This window comes from Bos taurus, chromosome 1 (genome assembly GCF_002263795.3).
Source record: "Bos taurus isolate L1 Dominette 01449 registration number 42190680 breed Hereford chromosome 1, ARS-UCD2.0, whole genome shotgun sequence".
Lineage (NCBI taxonomy): Eukaryota > Metazoa > Chordata > Mammalia > Artiodactyla > Bovidae > Bos > Bos taurus.
Genome location: NC_037328.1, coordinates 80,532,061 through 80,552,835, shown reverse-complemented (window position 1 = coordinate 80,552,835; position 20,775 = coordinate 80,532,061). Strand labels below are relative to the sequence as shown.

At 43.0% G+C, this 20,775-nt stretch overlaps 1 protein-coding gene across 1 annotated transcript; it reads left to right on the top strand.

Annotated features, from left to right (window-relative positions):
- Positions 1-7,415: 7,415 nt before the first annotated feature.
- Positions 7,416-15,886, top strand: HRG (histidine rich glycoprotein). Its single transcript, NM_173919.2, is given in 7 exon segments — positions 7,416-7,627; positions 9,348-9,464; positions 10,240-10,330; positions 11,755-11,921; positions 12,882-12,962; positions 13,670-13,771; positions 15,000-15,886. Coding segments are annotated over 7 exon segments (1,611 nt in total). The 5' UTR covers positions 7,416-7,435; the 3' UTR covers positions 15,861-15,886.
- Positions 15,887-20,775: the final 4,889 nt, after the last annotated feature.

The window sequence follows — 20,775 nt, the reverse complement described above, 5'->3', positions numbered from 1 at the left end:
GAGTCTGGCATGTTACAGTCCATGGGGTTGCAAAGAGTCGGACATGAATTATCGACTGAGTAACAACAACAAAGAGTATGGCTCTAGTGTAAGTCAACTATGCTGCTGCTGCTGCTGCTGCTTCAGTCGTGTCCGACCCTGTGCGACCCCAGAGACAGCAGCCCAGCAGGCTCCTCTGTCCATGGGATTTTCCAGGCGAGAGTACTGGAGTGGGTTGCCATTGCCTTCTCCGAAGTCAACTATATACTTCAATAAAACATATATATGAAGAACAAAAATAGTATGGCTCTAGTGTCATTTAGGACTGGAAAAGATTCACCCCCCAATACAGAAAAATGTTTCTCTAAGGCATTTAAGAGGGATTATTAGGAAGAGCTCCTATAGTTCCTTGGAGCTTCATCATCGACAATCAGGAGGATGCTGGAAAGGCTGGTTGGAGGGCTAAGGGTACCTAAACCAGTTAAATTTGTAACAATCTCTTTTCCAAAGTCCTGGTCCTTTGCAACAGTAGAGGAAGCCAGGAAGGTTTTCATTTCGTTTAGGTGCCTTCATTTGTTGGAGTTGAATATTAGGATTTTGGCTGTCTTCCTTGGAGGTGACTCATCTAGAGAATGAGAGAGCTGGTTTGGCAAATTCACTAAATCTGAGCAGACATAGTTGCATTCTATCCTGATCCTTCTTTTAGAAGGGAAAGATCCTGGTTCAGCCCATTAATAAACATAGAGTTAAAAGCTACCCAGGTGGAATCAACATCATGTGGAAGACCAGAATCTGAAGTCTAGTGTGATATTCATGAACTGGTTCATCAGAGTTTTATTTGCAAGCCTGGATTTTGTTCCCATCAACAGACTTTGGAAAAGCCCTAGGAATTTTTTAATGAGGTTGCTAGGGATTGCCTGAGCCTGATCATATATTATAGTAAGTTAGTGGACTGGACTCCCAGTTGTAATTCTAGAGACTTTTCAGGACTTCCCCAGTTAGTGGTTTTCATTCAATACTGGACCTGGTCTTCACCAATGAGCATATGAACTAGCTGATAAAAGTCAGAGAAACCATGCTGGTAAGGGAGTGGGGGGAGTTTCCGAGAAAAAGGAAAGTTTGATGGGAGAATTTGTCTGAAGGATTGGAAGATATATTGGAGGCACAGGCGTTATAGAAAATAAAGAAGAATAAATAAATAAATAAATAAATAAATAAAGAGGCAAAGCCTGGGACAAAGAAACCAAGGAAAAAGAGCTTCAGGCTTTGGGAGCCTGTTTATCTTTCTTCCATCACTTGTTTGTGTCAGTTAATCTTTTATAGAGACAATTTCAGACTCCTGATAACAGTTGAGAAGTCTCAAAATGAGTGAAATTAGCATGCCACTCAGTTCTGGAAATTTTTGACCTCTTGTAGTCCAGTTCGATTTTAAGGAAATTAAACTTGTGACTTTCAAAATTCCCCCACAATTACCACTGGTATTCTAAATTGCCTTGGTCAAGTCTATTTACTTAGCTAGAAATGAATATGAGGAAGATGTTTAGACATAAAATCAGCAGGAGTCTCTGTAATGGGGGGCACTTTGAAAAATACTTATATAACTGGGAGCACATTTCTTAGAGTTTTTTCTCTACAGTAAAGAACAATTTCAAACAACTCAAATATCTTATAGCTCAAACAGCTAGCAGGCCGATCCCAGCCAGTCTTAAGGAGATAGCTTGGTCCTAAAGGATCCAGTATGTGTATCTGTGTGTGTGTGTGTGTGTGTGTGTGTGTGTGTGTGTGTATGCTTGGTCGTGTCTGACTCTTTGTGACCCTATGGACGGTAGTCTGCCAGGCTCCTCTGGCCATGGAATTTGCCAGGCAAGAATATTGGAGTGGGTTGCCATTTCTTCCTGCAGGGGGTCTTCCCCATGCAGGAATCAAACCGCATCTCCTGCATCTTTTTGCATTGGCAAGCAGATTCTTTACCACTGAGACACCTTGAAAGTCTGAAGGATCCAGACTGAAGGCTTTTTAAACCCAACATCCAGAAGACAGTGCTTCCAAAGGAGTATGCCAAAGGCTGAAAAACTCCGCACTGATTCAGAAAAAAATCCCCTGTTCCCTGAGTAATGAGTCAAAGGATACCCAGGTTCAGGTATCCTTTGTTGAAGCAGCCTTTGTTCCACAGGGAATAGGTGAAGCCTAGCCAGGTTCAGTGAAACAGCCTGACCTCAAGTTAGGCAGAAGTGCCAACTTCACATGCAGAACAAGGCCTTAACCAGAAAGGGGAAACCTTTAAACAGATGCCAAATAAAGCCTGGAGCTTTGGACTGCAAGGAGATCCAACCAGTCCATCCTAAAGGAGATCAGTCTTGAGTGTTCATTGGAAGGACTGATGTTGAAGCTAAAACTCCAATACTTTGGCCACCTGATGCGAAGAACTGACTCATTGGAAAACACCCTGATGCTGGAAAAGATTGAAGGCAGGAGGAGAAAGGGATGGCAGAGGATAAGATGGTTGGATGGCATCACTGACTCAATGGACATGAGTTTGGGTAAACTCCGGGAGTTGGTGACGGACAGGGAGACCTGGCGTGCTGCAGTCCATGGGGTCGCAGAGAGTAAGACACAACTGAGCGACTGAACTGAACAAAGCAAAGAAGGTATAAGCTCAAATCTGGGAGAAAGCTATACCTTCAAACTCCTGGGCAGAAAGCTATATCTTCAAACTCCTGGGCAGGAAAAGCCATGAGCAACAATTGGTTCAACTGTGGATACCACACCTGTTTGCTCACCAACCCTGGAGCTGCTCGGCATCTGGGCCTTGTACAGGCCACCAAACTGTTGGCCTGAAACAAATACACTGCCAGCTATCTCTCCAGCGAAGATGGATTTATTTGGGATAAGCAGAAAATTGCAATTTAGGATTTGTAAATTCAGAGAGCGGCAGAGAATTCCCCAGACAGCAAGGGAAGGAAAACTTTTATAAAGAGGAAAAGAAAGTTGAGAGAGCTATAGTAAACAGAGTCCGTGGCTTTCCATTGGCTGAGCTGTTGCCAGGACAAAAGTCTCTCTTCTTGTTTGTTAGGCTCTGCCCCATCACAGGGCATGAGTGCTCCCCCTTCTGGTTTCCCAACTCTATGTAATTGAGATTTCTGTTAATTTTTTACAAAAGCATAGTGTGATTCTTTTGATCAAATAATATGAAAATTAAAGGATATCAAGAGACTGGGATTCATCAGAACTTCACTCTTCCTTTATCCCACAATCATTTCAACACCAAGTATTGGTCAGATATTGTCTGCAAAACCTTCCACTTGAAGGTGGATTTTTTTTCCTCACATGTCTGAATAGTTTTCAAGCCCTAGAACTTGATAAATTTAGTGATGGGGTAGATGGAAATGACATTTGCCTGTAGCCTGTGGTTAAGCCTGGGGAGAACAAAACGTTGTTTCAAGTTGGGGAACTTTCTGACTCCTTTAAAAATTTTTTCCCAGAGCAGAAATTAAGGAACTAGATAACATTTACTCCCATTTTTTTAATTTAAAAAACTGTATAATAATGAATGTGTTTATACATATATATTATACACATATACACACACAAATATATGTAGTTGCACATATACACACATATATATACACACACACACATCTTTTTAAATTGGACAGGTGCTATGGGATGCATTGTGTCCCCATAAAATTCATATACTGAAGTCCTAATCCCCAGTTTCTCAGAACGTGACTGTATTTGGAAGTAAGGTCTTTAAAGAGGTAATTAGGTTAAAAATGAAGTCATTAGGGTGGGCCCTAATTCAGTATGTGTCCTTATAAGAAGAGGAGATTTAGCATACAGACACGTACAGAGGGAAGAACACGTGGGGACAGAGAGAAGATGGCCATACAAGCCAAGGAGGCCTCAGAAGAAACCAGTCCTCTGACACCTTGATCTTGGACTTCTTAGTCTCTAGAATTATGAAAGAATTACTTCTATTATTTAAGCCACCCAGTCTGTGGTACTTTGTTCTGGAAGCCCTAGCAAACTCATACGACAGGGAATTTGCAGATATGACTATTCTCCTCCCTCCTGGGAGCTGTTTCCCAGAAGAGGTTCATATGCCTTGGTATAATTTGCTTAAGAGCAATAGACAACATTCACACACTATTACCCTTATTTGCCTCCTTTAAGATGGAAAAATGACTCAGTCGGGGTATCAGTTGGTGTCTTTGACCCTATTTCAGTCAGGGTCTAGCAAGAAATGTAACACATCGCTAGTACCCTATTTGTCTTTAAGGTTCAATAAAGCAGGGGGATGGGACTTCCCTGGTGGTCTGGTGGTTGGGACTCTGTGCTTCGAACGCAGGGAGCATGATTTCAATCTCTGGTCAGGGAACTAACAGCCTATACACCACATGCATGGCCAAAAAATAAAGCAAGAAGAGAATGCATGGCTCTCATGACCACCCCTAGGTCTTAACACAACAGTTTAGTTCAGTTCAGTCACTCAGTAGAGTCCGACTCTTTGTGACCCCATGGACTGCAGTATGCCAGGCCTCCCTGTCCATCACCAACTCCTGGAGTTTACTCAAACTCATGCCCATTGAGTCGATGATGCCATCCGACCATCTTATCCTCTGTCATCCCCTTCTCCTCCTGCCTTCAATCTGTTAGGTAGGTAGAATGGAGAAAAGGAGTCCAAAATGGCGGTGGCTAAAAGACAAGGAAGGGAAAAGCCGGCGAAAATAGAACACAGGAAGGTCAAAGGAAGGTCCAAGGACCAGAGTGAAGACTTCAGGTAGAACAAACAGCACTCCTGGCTAAGCCCAATTTGCATAGGGCAGGCCCAGGTGGAGGAAAAAACATAAAAGGAGGAGCCAAAGTGCCTTCTCCCTCTCTTTCTCTCCCGTGTGCGTGTGCGTGTGCTCTTTCTCCCTCTCTCCCTCCCTTCCCCTCCCCTGTGCGCTCCTCCACTCTCTTCTCTTCACTCTCTTCTCTTCGAGTCTTTGGGTTGGCATGCCCTCACACTTCAAGGATGGATTCTCCTGCTATCTTCTAAATAAAATAGAGCTGTAACACTGATTGCCTAAGAGCTATAACATGGTTTGTCCAAGACCCAAGAGCTGTGACGCACCGAGGGCTTTAATGTCCGTCGCTCCAAATCTTTGTTGTGACGAGACAAAGAACTGAGGAACGTACACTCGAGTGACAAATCTTTCCCAGCATCAGAGTCTCTTCAAATGAGTCAGTTCTTCTCATCAGGTGGCCAAAGTATTGGAGTTTCAGCTTCAGCATCAGTCCTTCTACAAGAGTGCTCAGGAAAAGCTGATTCTCACTGTCAGCGCCATCTTCCATCCCCTCAGTGTTCCAGTCTCTTTCCCTCCACCAGCATTTGACTCACCCAGGGCCCTCAATATTGGGTGTGGCCAGTGTAGCAATACTAGAAAAGCCTAATTAAGGAGCTCAACCTGTTCTCCATTGAAACATAATACGATTGTGTTCTAATCAATGACCTTCCCCTTCCTCCCTGGGTTGGAGCTGCTGAGTAACACCGTGGCCGGATTCCATACTATTCCTGTCATTCTAAATTACACTGAAACCGTCTGGTTTGGATATTTAAAAGCTAGTGTTACTAATATTAAAGGTACAATCTCAAATATAATTCATAACAGATTTCTTCCCCTTTTAACGCTCACTATATCAGACTACAACTCTGGAAGTGAGGTCTCATTCCATACACCTTCCCCATGGCTTCTCTCTTCAAATTCTTTCCGTTCCCTGGGGTTGTGTCCAAAGCTCAACCCGTTCTCTGCCTTGACTGCACATTGGGAAAACTACCAACACCTGGGTCCATATGGAAAGCCCCTGGTTTAATCGCTCTGGGGGAGGCCTGGACATAAGGATTTTGAAAAGCTCCTCTGCTGCTATTGCTAAGTCGCTTCAGTCGTGTCCGACTCTGTGCGACCCCATAGACAGCAGCCCAACCAGGTTCCCCCGTCCCTGGGATTCTCAAGGCAAGAACACTGGAGTGGTTTGCCATTTCCTTCTCCAATGCATGAAAGTGAAGAGTGAAAGTGAAGTCGCTCAGTCGTGTCCGACTCCAGGTGACTCCAATATGAATTCAAGGCTGAGAACTGTGGCTATAGACTCCGACACTGCAAGGAGACTGGGGAGGAAGGCAGGTGCTGTAAGTCACTGGTAGTGGAGAGGCAACCTAGGCTGACTTCTCATCGTTTCTGCTGCTGCTGGGCTCTACTGGTATGAGGGATCTGTGCACTTATACTGTTTTTTCAGGAGGGGTGCAGATGGGGGATTAGCTTAATCTCAGCCCTATCCCCCAGTGCTGGGTCCCTCATCCAATCGTATATGCCCTCTGACCCTATCTCTGGGAAGGGCATCGAATGACTTGACTGCTACCTTCAGCACCTTCCTCTTCCACATGAACTAATTCTCTTTAGCATACTTCAAGGGTAACAAAGAACTGGAATGACATGAGTGTGCTCCCAACTTTTTCCCAAGTAATATTGAGCAGGACCCTGTGGGGCTCCTGGGCACACAGTTTTTCTGTGTCCCCTATTTCTTTGATTACAGGGAATAGCCTTCATGTTCTTCATGAAACCTCCATGACCTTCCCTGACTTTCAATTCAAGCAGTTGTTAATCTGAAAAGAGAGGGGATTCCCAGGTGGTGTTAGTGGTAAAGAATCTGCTTGCCAATGCAGGAGATGCAAGAGAGAGATGCGGATTTGATCACTGGGTGGGGAAGATCCCCTGGAGAAGGAAATGGGAACCCACTCCAGTATTCTTGCCTAGAGAATCCCATGGACAGGGGAGCCTGGCAGGCTATAGTCCGTGGGATCACAAAGAGTCCGACATGACTGAAGTGACTTAGCATGCACAGGGGTTCAAGACCAGGAGCAACAGTCAAGAGTAGCCTTGGACCTAGGTCCTGTTTCCTCTTCAACCATTACATACAACAGTATCTTTAAGCTGTTTTGCAGATACTGATATCCCCTTCAGGTGGGAGAAGTTAACAATTAATGATGGTATGCTGCCTCCAAACACACAGACCCCAGACCTGTCAGGCCTGAAGGTTGATAATGCTGACTCCTACTTACCACACCTCAAACCCATTAGAAGAATGACCACAAGCTGATCACACCGTCTCTGAACAATTACTATAAAACATCTCACTGTCTTCCCCACATTGGGACACGTGGTTTTGAGGGCATTAGCCTCAAAACGAGGAATGTTTATAAACATGGCATGTTTCAACTTTCTGTCCCCAGGACCCACTAATCATTTACAGAATGTTGACAGATATTTGAACGAGGGGTCAAGGTGAACATCCCCAGTTACATAACAAAAATGTATAAAATCTTGCTTAATCAGTTGTGTGTGCGTTTTAGAAAATTTGTATAAACTTCTCTGCCGTGGTATCCCAGAGCAAGGGATGCTTTTCACATTTTAACAAAATGAAGGTACTCACTGCAGCACTGCTGTCCATCCTTCTGATCACACAGCAGTGTTCTTGTGCTGTGAATCCCACAGGCTGCGATGCCGTTGAGCCTGTGGCTGTGAGAGCTCTGGACCTGATCAATAAAGGACGGTGGGATGGCTACCTTTTCCAGTTGCTGCGGGTCGCTGATGCCCACTTGGACAAAGTGGTGAGGAGCCTCCCACGGCAGAGCTGAGTGGGGAGGTGATGGACCAGGGCCAAAGGAGATGCTAGCTCCTAAGCCTGCCACTTTGCACCGTGGATTGGCTTTGGTCAGGGTTGTTGGTTTCATTTCTGGGCTGCTCTGTGCTGTATTGTGTTCAGTCATGTCTGACTCTTTGCAACCCCATGGACTGTAGCTCACCAGGCCCCTCTGTCCATGGACTTCCCAAGCAAGAATACTGGAGTGGGTTGCCATTTCCTCCTCCAGGGGATCTTCACCACCCAGGGATCGAACCCGTGTCTGTTGTGTCTTCTGTATTGGCAGGCAGATTCTTTACCACTGTGCTACCTGGGAAGCCCTCAGAGCTGCTCTAACTGTTCTCTTATGCTTTGAATTAGTATTTGTTACTAGTATGTCCTGGACTTCCCAGGTGGCACTGATGGTAAAGAACCCTCGTGCCAATGCAGGAGACATAGGAGGCGTGGGTTTGATCTCTGGGTCGGGAAGATCCCCTGGAGGAGGGCTTGTCAACCCACTCCAGTGTTCTTGCCTGGAAAATCCCATGGATAGAGGAACCTGTTGGGCTACAGTCCATGTGATCGCAAAGAGTTGGACATGACTGAAGCCACTAAGCACAGTCATTATGTCCTTGATCAGCCTCTAAATACTTATAAGTACTTATGCAGAGCCCAATCAATGGTTAAGTGCTATAAGAGAAAGATTATAATAAACTATGGGCTTTGTTCTAAAGGACATAATCATCAGCTCACACACACACATAGGTGAACTGGGTAAGATGGAATATACTCAGGTGACTAAGTGAGTGGAATAAATGCTGGAGGGGTCGAATAGAAGATCAATTATGATGGATGGGAGAAGGGTTCATTTGCACCCTGAAGAATGAGCAGGATTTGAATAGCAAAATGGCTTGGATGATGGCCTTCTAGGAGAATTCCTGGTATACCACCTCCTTTGTGTGTAGGGAATCTGGAAGGAAGGTATGCAGAAACAGAGCAAAGGCAGAGGGGTTCCAGAGGTTCTCTGTGGGTTTTGGAACAGCCATCATCTTGGAAGAGAGACATTCCTTAAGCCAAAGACTAAGGCAATAAATAATGGCATCTCTGATTAGACAAAGGAGGTAGAGGGACAGAGCTAGTTTGTAAGTGAAGAGAGGGAATTGAGCTTTGGGCAAGTTGAAATCAAGACCAGAAATCTGGGATTCCCCTGATGGTCCAGTGGTTAGGACTCCAAGTTTCCACTGTAAGGGGAACAGGTTTGATCCCTGGTCAGGGAACGAGGATCCCACAAGTTGCCAAAGGAAAAAAAAAAAAAAAGAGTCAATCTATTAAAAAAAGACAAGAAGCCCAAGTTCAGGAATAGAACTGGATGAGAGGACACAAATGTGCATATAGAATGGAGGCCATAATATGGCTGTCATCACTTATATTCTAGTCTTGTACCTTCAATACTTCCACCCAAACCAACACTGCCTTTTCGTGATTGTTCTTTAAAATTCATGGCAGAAGAAATATTATGACCAGTTGAAAACTTGCTGATGCTTTTTATCAAATAAACAGATCAAATGATATAAAGGTAGGGCACCTGCAATGACTTGAAGAGGAGTAGAATGACAGGAATTCCCTTTAAGAAATAAAGAGCTTATTTTTATTGGGAAACTCTGGATTTCCACATACTACCCAGCCATCGCTTTCTTGGAATTCCGCAGGAATCCATAGCTGTCTACTATTTAGTCTTGGATGTGAAAGAATCTGACTGTCCAGTCCTGTCCAGGAAGCACTGGGACGACTGTGAGCTGAATGTTTCTCGTCGTCCGTCTGAAACAGTAAGTAAACTGGGTACTATTCCTCTCCTCTTAGCATTCCTGACTTCTATCAATAGATAGAAAGAAGCAGAAATATCTTGCCCAGGGTGGTTGCACACCTGAGCTTACACAGTAAAACAATAAGAGCAAAACTTCTGCCTCTTGGCTTATAAGGACTATGTTGACTTCAAGTAATATTTTCTTGAGAGCCATACTGGGAAACCAGTTCAAGAAAAGTCAGTGGGGCTTATGGTCTCATGTCAGAGCATGACCACCTGTGAGACCTTGGGCAAATCACCTAATGTCTAAGAACCTCTGAACCTGTAACTGTGAATACTGGTTTCCCTAACAGAAATGGCCAAAGGGATTAGTTGCAGTCACCATAAGGAATTGAGTCTTGTCCTGCACATTGCACATGGGTTCTCAGAGTCCAGGTTCTCTGCCACAGAGGAAGATGCAAAGATAAATGAGTAAAGATATAAGATTTCAGTTCCAGAAAATAAGATGACTACATATCCAACAGTTTTAGCTTTTTTTTTTCCTTGAAAATGTTTGGGATATGGCCATGATCTCTTTCAACACTTTCTCTGTGGTTCTCATGAGGGTTTTGGATGCTTGTAGCATATCCAGCTTACAGAACTATGCTAAGAAAATACATGTTTTTGAGAGAGGGTTTGGTGAGAGGAAGCACAATAATTTCAGATGGATAGTAGGAGCATGCTGCCTCACGTTTTTTTTCCCTCGGGTCAACCTAAGGAAAGAAGTAGGCAATAACATAAACCTCTCTTTCTTACAGGTGATTGGACAATGTAAGGTAATCGCTATAACACTTTTGGCTGGGCCTGAGGATCTTAGAGTGAATGACTTTAACTGCACCACAAGTTCTGGTATGATTGTCTGTTAAAATGCTAATTAATTCTAGGTTCATACAAAATTCAATCAAACGATATTCATCATAGATGTCTATGAAGTATGTATCAGAAATGGTTCCTGCCCTTGTGGATACAATTATTAATTGCTCTCTTGAGAAGAGAAGAGAGATTTTTCCCTGTTACTGGCACATCTTCTTTTATAGAAATTCAACATCTAAAAACAGAAATTCACAAGAGGCTGTATGACATCATGGAGAAAGCGATGGCACCCCACTCCAGTACTCTTGCCTGGAAAATCCCATGGGCGGAGGAGCTGGTAGGCTGCAGTCCATAGGGTCTCTAAGAGTCGGACACGACTGAGCGACTTCACTTTCACTTCTCACTTTCATGCATTGGAGAAGGAAATGGCAACCCACTCCAGTGTTCTTGCCTGGAGAATCCCAGGGACGGGGGAGCCTGGTGGGCTGCCGTCTGTGGGGTTGCACAGAGTCGGACACAACTGAAGCGACTTAGCAGCAGCAGCAATATGACATCATTGTAGAGAACATAGGCTCTGGGGTCCAATTTGAGTTTGAACCCCAACCTCAACACTTATTAGTTGTATGGTTTTAAGGGCAAGTTACTTCTTCAAGCTTTCCTCCATTGCAAAATGAGGATAACAATAATATTATCCCTTCAGGTTCTTCCCAGAATTAAATGGATAGCCTGTGTAGTACACTTTGCAAAGTACTTAGCGTTCAAGTATTGACTTCAACGACTGAAAGTTACATATGCTCACAAAGCAGTTATACGTATATTAACTTGTTTAATCTCACAAGGCTATGAAGTAAAGATTACAATACTTTCAATTTTAGATATAAAAATAAACCTCAAGGAGATTCAATGACCTAGCCTGGGGAACAGAGCCAAAGTGTGGCAAAGACATGACCCTAATCCACTGGTGCTGACTCTAAATTACACACCTTTTAAATTCACCTTTTCAGAAAGAATTATCACAGAATTTCTTTTAAAATAATTAATCTTAACATGGTTCAATATATAAAAATTCTACAGTCAAGCAACTCCCACACAAAGTTGCCATAAAGAAAGATTGAGCTGCATCTTTTCTTCTCTGGGCAAAATTTTGTGTTAACGATGCCTCTCTCCTTGGCAGAGACAGGGAAGAGTTCATTAAAATATTAGCACTTTATGAGTGATGGGTTGTCAAGAATAGGGGTCACAACAGAGACTTGAGCGTTAGAAGGATCTGGGTTTAAGTTGAGCTCTGCCACTGATTGACTGACTTGATCTTGAACAAGTTACCTCTCCAACCCTCAATTTCCATCTGTAAAATGGAAGCTATTGTTATTCTTGCCATTATGCTTACATGTATCAAATCCCAACATTGACATTACTGTTTCCAACTCAGTAACCACAAAACTGCCACTTTCTTTCTCCAGTCTCTTCGGCACTGACCAATACTATAGACAGCCCAGTGCTCTTCGATTTCTTTGAGGATACTGAGCTGTACAGAAAACAAGCTGAAAAAGCCCTGGAGAAGTACCAAAGGGAGAACAGTGACTTTGCTCCTTTCAGAGTGGACAAAGTGAAGAGGGCTATGAGAGCGGTGAGTCTCCTCTAGCGTTTAGCCAGCACCAAAGGCCCAGAGTCCAGCGCAGCCGGTGTGAGCTTGGCAGCCCTGGGCCTCTTTGCTGCTCTCACTCGACCTTTTAATTTGAGGCCTTTTAAATTGAGCCTCCCTTCTTCAGTTCTTTGGCTTTTGGAGTTGTGGGTATATGTGTGTGAATATTGAACAGAGAAAAGGAAAAACCCAAACAAGGAAGAGGGAAAGACAAAAGAGAATAATAAAACTTATGTGAGTCATTAAAATCATCTGGTCCTAATCTCCTGTATTATGATGGAAAACAGAGACTCAGAGCACCCACCTCACCACTCCTAGTGGTGTGGCTGGAGTGAGAGAGTTCTGCCTCCCAGTCCAAGGACCTCAGTGCTTCCCACCCAAGCTAGCCTTGCGCAGCAGCTAGTTGATGTCGGTCATGCATTTTGTAAATGCAGTTAAATAGATTATGGTGCCTGCAAACAATGGAATGAATATGCTGCAATTACTAAAAACAACATTTTGAATGTTTATGCACTGGAAAGAGTTTCAAGATATATTGCTAATGGAAAAAGTAGGTTACAGAACAATATTTAAGACTATGATCCCATTTATGTTAAATTATTAGATGTATGTGTATATGTGCAACATATTTAGGAAAAGGCTTGAAGGAAAAATCCATCAAGTGGATGATAGTGGTACCTCTGAGAATGGGAGGCACAAAGGTTGATTTTTCACACTACCCTTAATTATGTCTGTATTAGTTGAAACTTTCAATGAAATAGTAATCACCTTATCACTCATGTGATAAATTTTTTAAAGGCAGAGACCATCAGAAAAATAGTGCATATTGGAGATTTTGAATCCTCATAGTACTTTATAGTATGTTGAAAAGTAAGCATCTACAGCTTTTTTTTTTTTTTTTAACTTTTTATATTCTTAAAACTGCTTGGATCCAATTTGTTCTAGAGAGGAGGGGAAGGTACCAGTTACTTCCTGGACTTCTCTGTGAGGAACTGTTCCAGTCACCACTTTCCCAGACACTCTCATGTGAGTATAATCAGTGTCTGCAAAGTGCTAGGTAACATTCAGAAACCACTTACTATGTGCCAGGCATCCTTCTAACTGCTTTACATATGTTACCTTATTAATTCACTGCTGCCCTACCAAGTAGATACTATTTTTATTCCTGATTTACAGATGGGGAAACTAAGGCACAGAGCAGTTAAGTGAATCACGAGAGTATCACATATATTATAAAATTATACATGTTATTTACCTACACTTAGCACTGGATTTTTTTTTTTTTTTACCCATTAGGATTAAACTAAAACAAATAACTAGGTGGTGTTAAGAACTGACACCCAAGGGTGCTGCCACTCATGTCACCTCATTTACACCTCACAGTGACTCCATTTGACAAAGAGGTAACTGAGGTTCAGCAAAGGGTCCTGCCTGATGTTCACAACCGAGCTGAGGTTAGAATCCAGTCTTCCTGATGCTCAAGCAAAGGGCTTGTTCCCCTAGTTACTTACCCTTTGATACTCAGGTATCTGCATGAAGATCTCCTTATTTTCTGGTGTATCTTACCCTCCTCAGGACATGACTTAATGACTAAACAACAACCCTGATTTTTCGAAAGCCTCTTTTCCTTTCCCACATGTCTGGGAGTTCACAACAAAGCTGGATACCTTCCTACCACCTGCACAGACACATTCAAAAACACACACCCTAACAGGTTTATCGCTTCTTTACAGATCTTTGGATTCTGCAGAGCAGATTTGTTCTATGATGTAGAAGCCTCTGACTTGGAAACCCCAAAAGACATTGTCACAAACTGTGAAGTCTTCAACCTTAAGGTGGGTTGCTTAAGTAGCCTTTGTCATGATCAGTGCCAAAATAGGTGATATTTTCACACACACAGCATATATTGTTCTTATGGTTGTTGGTGTGTATTGTGTGTGTGTGTGTGTGTGTGTAAGAGGGACAGACAGAGAGAGACAGAAGAAGGAGAAAGAGAGATGGTGGATGAGGGAGTAGGGATGACAAGGAGGAGAAATACAGAGAGAACAGGGAAAGTACAGTTGGGACAGTACAAATTGCTGATATGACACAAAAAATATGGATTTTTTCCCCCCAAGAATTGAGAAGGGTAAGATTTGCTGGAAAAGTAAAATCATGATTAATTCAACCAACCTCTAATGAATTGAAAGTGGCTCTTGTAGTCAGGACTCCAGTGCTGACACTTAATTTCAATATTAGGCATAGAACCTAAAAAAAATGCTAAAATCTACTATATAAAGGTGTATGAAATAAGACTCAAAACAGTATTTTACATATGTCCCAGAAAGTTTTTATTCGATACCAAGATATTCTTCACAGTGTTTTTTATATCAGAAAAAAACAAAAAACAAAAAAACCTGAGCATAATCCAGTGCCCATGTACCAGCACCACCCCAAGTAGAGGGGGCAGCCTTGTCACCATGAACATGGCTCCACAGATTTCTTAAAAATTAAAATCTGAACAAGGAGAAGTACACAGAGATAAGTGATCATCCTTTAGGAGTAGGAGATGTTTGTACCAAAAACCTCGACTCTCGTTGAGAATATAAATTATAAGGCACTAATTTTCCAAAGGTTGATCTATAGATAAGGATCATTTTATAGTATAATTTCATCAGTTTATATTGAGATGGGAAGAATAATAATGAGTGTTTTCACAATATAATGTTTATTTCATCTAAAGGACTACCCTTTACTCTGAGATTAAGTTTCTGACTCTGACAAGAGTCAGAAAATAACAAAAATATTAAAATAATCAAATGTTATTTGATTATTAAAATAAAATATTTCTATTGTGAAATAATGATGGTAATAAATGATAGTTTTGTTTGTATTTTGATTTTGTTTCTTTGTATTTTGAATGTGAGTTGGCTAGATAAGAATTTGAGAAATCCTTTTTTGATATCCTACTTTTAAAAAAGCTGTGGAATCTAAAATCTAGATGCCATTGACATAAATTAAATTAAACATCTAGCTTCTTTTTGTGTTACATGATGATATCCACTCTTCTGTTTCCACCATCAGGAACATAGAAACTTCAGTGCTGTGCAACATCATTTAGGCCGTCCCTTCCACTCTGGCGAGCATGAGCATTCTCCTGCTGGAAGGCCTCCATTTAAGCCCAGTGGATCTAAAGATCATGGTCATCCCCATGAGTCATATAACTTTAGATGCCCACCTCCTCTAGAACACAAAAATCACTCAGACAGTCCACCATTTCAAGCAAGGGCTCCTCTACCATTTCCCCCTCCAGGGTTAAGATGTCCTCACCCTCCCTTTGGCACCAAGGGGAACCATAGGCCCCCTCATGACCATAGTTCTGATGAGCACCACCCCCATGGACATCATCCCCATGGACACCACCCCCATGGACACCACCCCCATGGACATCATCCCCATGGACACCAACCCCATGGACACCATCCCCATGGACACCACCCCCATGGACACCATCCCCATGGACACCACCCCCATGGACATCACCCCTATGGACATCATCCTCATGGACATCATCCCCATGACAATGATTTCTATGACCATGGACCCTGTGACCCACCACCACATAGGCAAGATCCCCAAGACCACCATCGCCAAGGCCGTGACCCACCACCTAGGCACTCCAAAGAAAGAGGTCCAGGTAAAGGACACTTTCGCTTCCACTGGAGACCAACTGGATATATTCACCGACTTCCTTCACTAAAGAAAGGTGAAGTTCTCCCTCTTCCAGAAGCCAATTTTCCCAGCTTCTCATTGCCAAACCACAATAATCCCCTACAGCCAGAGATTCAGGCCTTCCCCCAGTCAGCCTCTGAATCATGTCCCGGGACATTCAACATTAAGTTTCTACATATATCAAAGTTTTTTGCATATACATTACCAAAATAAAGTCTGATTTCCTTGATGGGGAAAAATGAGTCATGTTCTGAATGAGAACCATAAATAAAATGTGACCAGTAATATATGCAAAATTGCAAGTTATTATAACCTGACTTTCATACTCAGGATAGGGCAAAATGTGGGTAGGAGAGGAAATGACATAAGAATAGACAGACAAAAGGAAAGGAGAGGAAAGATATCAGTGCTACAGACTGGAAGTTAAGTCCATCATTGGTTACTATATCACTTGAAGCAAATCTCTGATCCTCAAAATTTCTTTCTTTCTTGGATTAAACTCCTTTAATTCTGACACCTTTCCTTTGCTGGTACTTATGCTGAGGTTGGACCTACCAAGAAGGAGTTTACTATCACTAAAAGGATTACTCTTATAAAAGTGACCCAAATTCTCTTCCACTTGTTATCCAGTCCCCTAAATTTCCTTTTGGGAAAACAAATTCTCAATTCAATTATTAAGGAAACAAAGCTCATGCTATAAATTGTTTAAAAAAAAAAAAAAAAAGGCTGCAAGCATGAATCATAACCATAAATTCAAGTGCACAAAAAATACCACTTTATTTTTGGAACAAATTAATTTCTATTTTAAGTGCCATCCTTACTGAGTTAATGGGAAATTTAACCTCAGGCCTTCTTGGACTTTCTGCTACTCCCCACACAAAGCAGTCCTAGGGTTTTACTCTCATAGTGCCAAGGTGTTTGTGTGGTAGGCATGAGAAGGAGGTCTGATTCTTCACCACTGGCCCACCAGGTCCCCCTGCTGAGGAATGCTTACTACTTTGTTCACATGATTCTTTAGGCCTCATTTACCTAATTTTTTTTATATCAAACTGGCATTACAGGAGTCTCTAAGACAGTTAATGGAATGACTGCCAAGTGGTCATTCCATATGGTCATATAGTCTCTCCCTGAGATCCTGCTGCCTCCAGGCTACGTTTCTAGAAAGCAGGACCGAGATGCCCACTGCTGTCCTTTTCCTATCTTCTCCCCAGAGTAGTCTCAGATAAGAGCCTCTTTTCACTTTATTTTCACTGCCATAAGCCTCCTTTTTCACACTCAAATCTTTCTTTTCCCTTCTTCCCACATCAAGTCTCAAGTATTTTGTTTTTGTTGTTTAGCCGCTAAGTTGTGCCTGACTCTTTGCGACCCCATGGACTGTAACCCTCCAGGTTCCTCTGTCCATGGAATCCTCTGTCCATGGAATTCTCTGAGAATACTGGAGTGGGTTTCCATTTCCTTTTCCAGGGAATCTTCCCAACCCAGGGATTGAACCCACCTCTCCAACACTGAAGGTGGCTTCTTTACTGCTGAACCACCAGGGAAAATATCAAGTGTTCAGACACAGGCTAAAATCAGAAGGAGATAGTGAAGGACAGAGAAGCCTGACATGCTGCTTGGCGTTGCAAAGAGTGGGACATGACTTAGAGACTGAACGACAACAAGATTTCAGATTCTCTCCACCTGACTTAATGAACAGTTTCAGGTGTGTGGGTTTGGCAGAAGGAGGTAGATTCTAATGGTGAGGCTGGGGGACGGAGCGGGGTCGGGGGTAGGGGGTGGGGGGTGGTGGTCAGGGGCAGGGAAAAAAGCTAAGGGTGAAAGAGACCAAGTTCTTAAGCTGGGAAGAAAGAGAAATGCACAAAGATAGAGAAGGTGAAACTGGAAGGGTAAGGAGGTCACTGAAGACGCACAGTCCAAGAGCTGGAATGGAATACAGGCTGATTATGGTAGTATTTCAAGTGAAGACTCAAAGGCAGTGTTGTCGAATGACTTCCCTGGTGGTGCAGTGGCTGAGACTCCACATTCCTAATGCAGGAGATCCGTGTTCAATCCCTGGTCAGGGAACTAGAGATCACGTGCCACAACTAAGAGTTTGCATGCTGCAGCTACAGATCCTACATATGGCAAAGAAGACAGAAAGTCCTGCATGCCACATCTAAGACCCCATGAGTCAAACAAATAAATAAAAATAAATGTTAAAGAGCAAAAGCAACCGTCTCCCCGCACCCCCCACCCCCACCCCCGCCTAGAGTGTTTTTGAACCTAACTTTGTGTGCCTGACATACTGTGAGGCCAAAAAAAGAGTTTGGATCAAAGAAAGGTTTATTAGCTGAAGAGGCACCAACATGGATGATGGGAGAGCTAGACTTGTGTCAAATTCAATTTATCTTGCTGACTGAGTGGGGCACAAGGTTCTGAAAGGCACAAAAGGTAAAGGAGAGGGGATCTTTGTGATTTCAGGATGTCTCAGTTGCAGATTCCCTGGCACTGTCCTGTGACTAGATGTGTTCTCGGTGATTGTGATTAATCTATGGGTTCCTACAAAGCAAATCAGTTAATCAGTGTCTTGTGATCCCTCAACTCCTCTCTAGGAGAGAGTAATAGCAATGGATGAGGCATTTTATTATTTCTCAGGGCCTTTGTGATGGGTCAGGAGTTTCAGTTCTTAATTGACTCCCCCCACTGCCCCACTCCACCCCGCCAGTGTCATATATTTTAAGCCCTCTTGGAACCAGTTGGTTAAAGCCACAGGGCAATTTGGGGTCATAAAGCAAGGTATCAGTTTAAAATAAAAGTCATGGTTTAAGATTATATTGGGCTTGCTTTTCCTTTGTTTTTGTATTACCTCACTTCCCTAGTTAGTAATCGTATGAATCTGCTCTTTGGAACTCAGCGAAGGTTTAGGAGACTTTTTACAAACAAGAGGCAGGCAGAGGGCACAGGGTGGGGTTCTGTCCCAGGAAGGCCCTGAAGGGTCCAGTTTCAGCAGGACTTGCCTGTATATACAGGTGCCTGCTTGCATGCACACTCGGTCGCTTCAGTCGTGTCCGACTCTTTGTAACCCCATGGACTGTAGCCCGCCAGGCTCCTCTGTCCGTAGGATTCTCCAGGCAAGAATACTGGAGTGGGTTGCCATGGCCTCCTCCAGGGAAATCTTCCCAACCCAGGGATTGAACCTATGTCTCCTATATCTCCTGCATTGCAGGTGGGTTCTTTACCCACTGAGCCACCTGGGAAACCCATATAGTTACATACATAACCAATAAGAAAGAGTGTGACTTTGAAGGTGGTTAATCTGGTTCTAATCCCAGCCCCACAATTTACTAATTATAGCAAAAGTTAAACATTCACATACTTTTTAGCTATCATGTAACAAAAAGCATCTAGAAAAGAAGCAATCAATGGTATATTGTCCAAACCTCTAGCACAATGTAAAATCCCTAAAGTAGGAATCCTTTCTTACCCCTTTTTTCACCTGTATCAACTGTTTGCATATTATGAATGCATTTAATTGAAATGAATTGAGAGGATTCAATACTGTGTTTTCCAGGAAACTGTTTTAATAATTCAAGCAATGTTTGTGAAAGGACTTAATAAATTATAAAATCCTGCTCAAATGCTTCTGAGAGTTATTAAGCTATGTTTTATTTTGGCGGGGGGGGGGGGGGGGTGGGTCTTCCTGGATTTCACCTTTCTCCACTCTCTAATTAAGCTGCCAGCACTGTGTCCATGCCTTCATGGAGAAATATGATTCTGCAGGGCTGGCATTCAGTGGGGTGTCCCATTAATTGTCTGTCGCTGGTGACTCTTCTGATGAGTTGTATCTGGTCTGCTTGGTCAGTGTTTGCATGATACTCGTTATTAAACACTAGTACTGATTACTAGTATCATCACTGTGGCTTCAGGAAATGAAGCCTAGCTGTATTTCAAGGAGAAAAGGAAAATGGGCATCCATGATTACTATTTTTTAGAGAAGAAAGGTGAGGCCCAAAGAAGTTTAATTACTTTTTTAGGATCTTACAGTAAGTAAATTGTGGGGCTGGGATTACAACCCAGATCGACCTCCTCCAAAGTCACATCCTTTGCTGTTTATTTCCTGTCGATGGCACAGTGGTAAAGAATCTGCCTGTAATGCAGGAGACTAGATGCAGGAGACATGGGTTCAGTCCGTGGGTGGGGAAAATCACCTGAGGAGGAAATGGCAATCCACTCCAGTATTCTTGCCTGGGGAATCTCATAGACAGAGGATCCTGTCAGGTTACAGTCCATGGTGTTGCAAGAGTGGACACAACTGTGTGACTGAACGCACAAATATGCACATACACTGCCAAGTCCTGTGTTGTTTTTTTTTTTTTTTGTCAGTTTTATTAAGAAATAATTGGCACACTGCTGCTAAGTCACTCCAGTCATGTCCGACTCTGTGCGACCCCCTAGACGGCAGCCCACCAGGCTCCCCCATCCCTGGGATTCTCCAGGCAAGAACACTGGAGTGGGTTGCCATTTCCTTCTCCAATGCATCAAAGTGAAACGTGAAAGTGAAGTCGCTCAGTCGTAGCCAACTGTTAGCCACCCCATGGACTGCAGCCTACCAGGCTCCTTCGTCCATGGGATTTTCCAGGCAAGAGTACTGGAGTGGGGTGCCATCGCCTTCTCTGAATTGACACACATCACTGTATAAATTTTAGCTGTATAGCATGATGATTTGATTTACATAACTGTGAAATAATCATCACAATAGGTTTAGTTAACATCCATCATCTCATGTGTTTTTGATTTTAGTTGCTGAGTCATATCTGACCATTTGTAACCCCACGGATTGTAGCCCACCAGCTTCTTCTGTTCATGAGATTTCCCAGGTGAGAACACTAGAGTGAGTTGCCATTTCCTTCCCCAGGGGATCTCCCCAACCCAGGGATCAAACCCACGTCTCCTTCTTTATCACTCCTTCTCAGCCAAGGAATTCACCCGTCTCTTTCACCTTAGCTTTTTTCCCTACACACCACACCACACACACACCATCACCACACACCTGAAACCACTTCCATAAGTCATGGATTCTTAACCATCCTCCTCTAAATGTATTTATAATTTGTAAGAACTAATTAGCAGGCGCTGTGCATGGACAGAG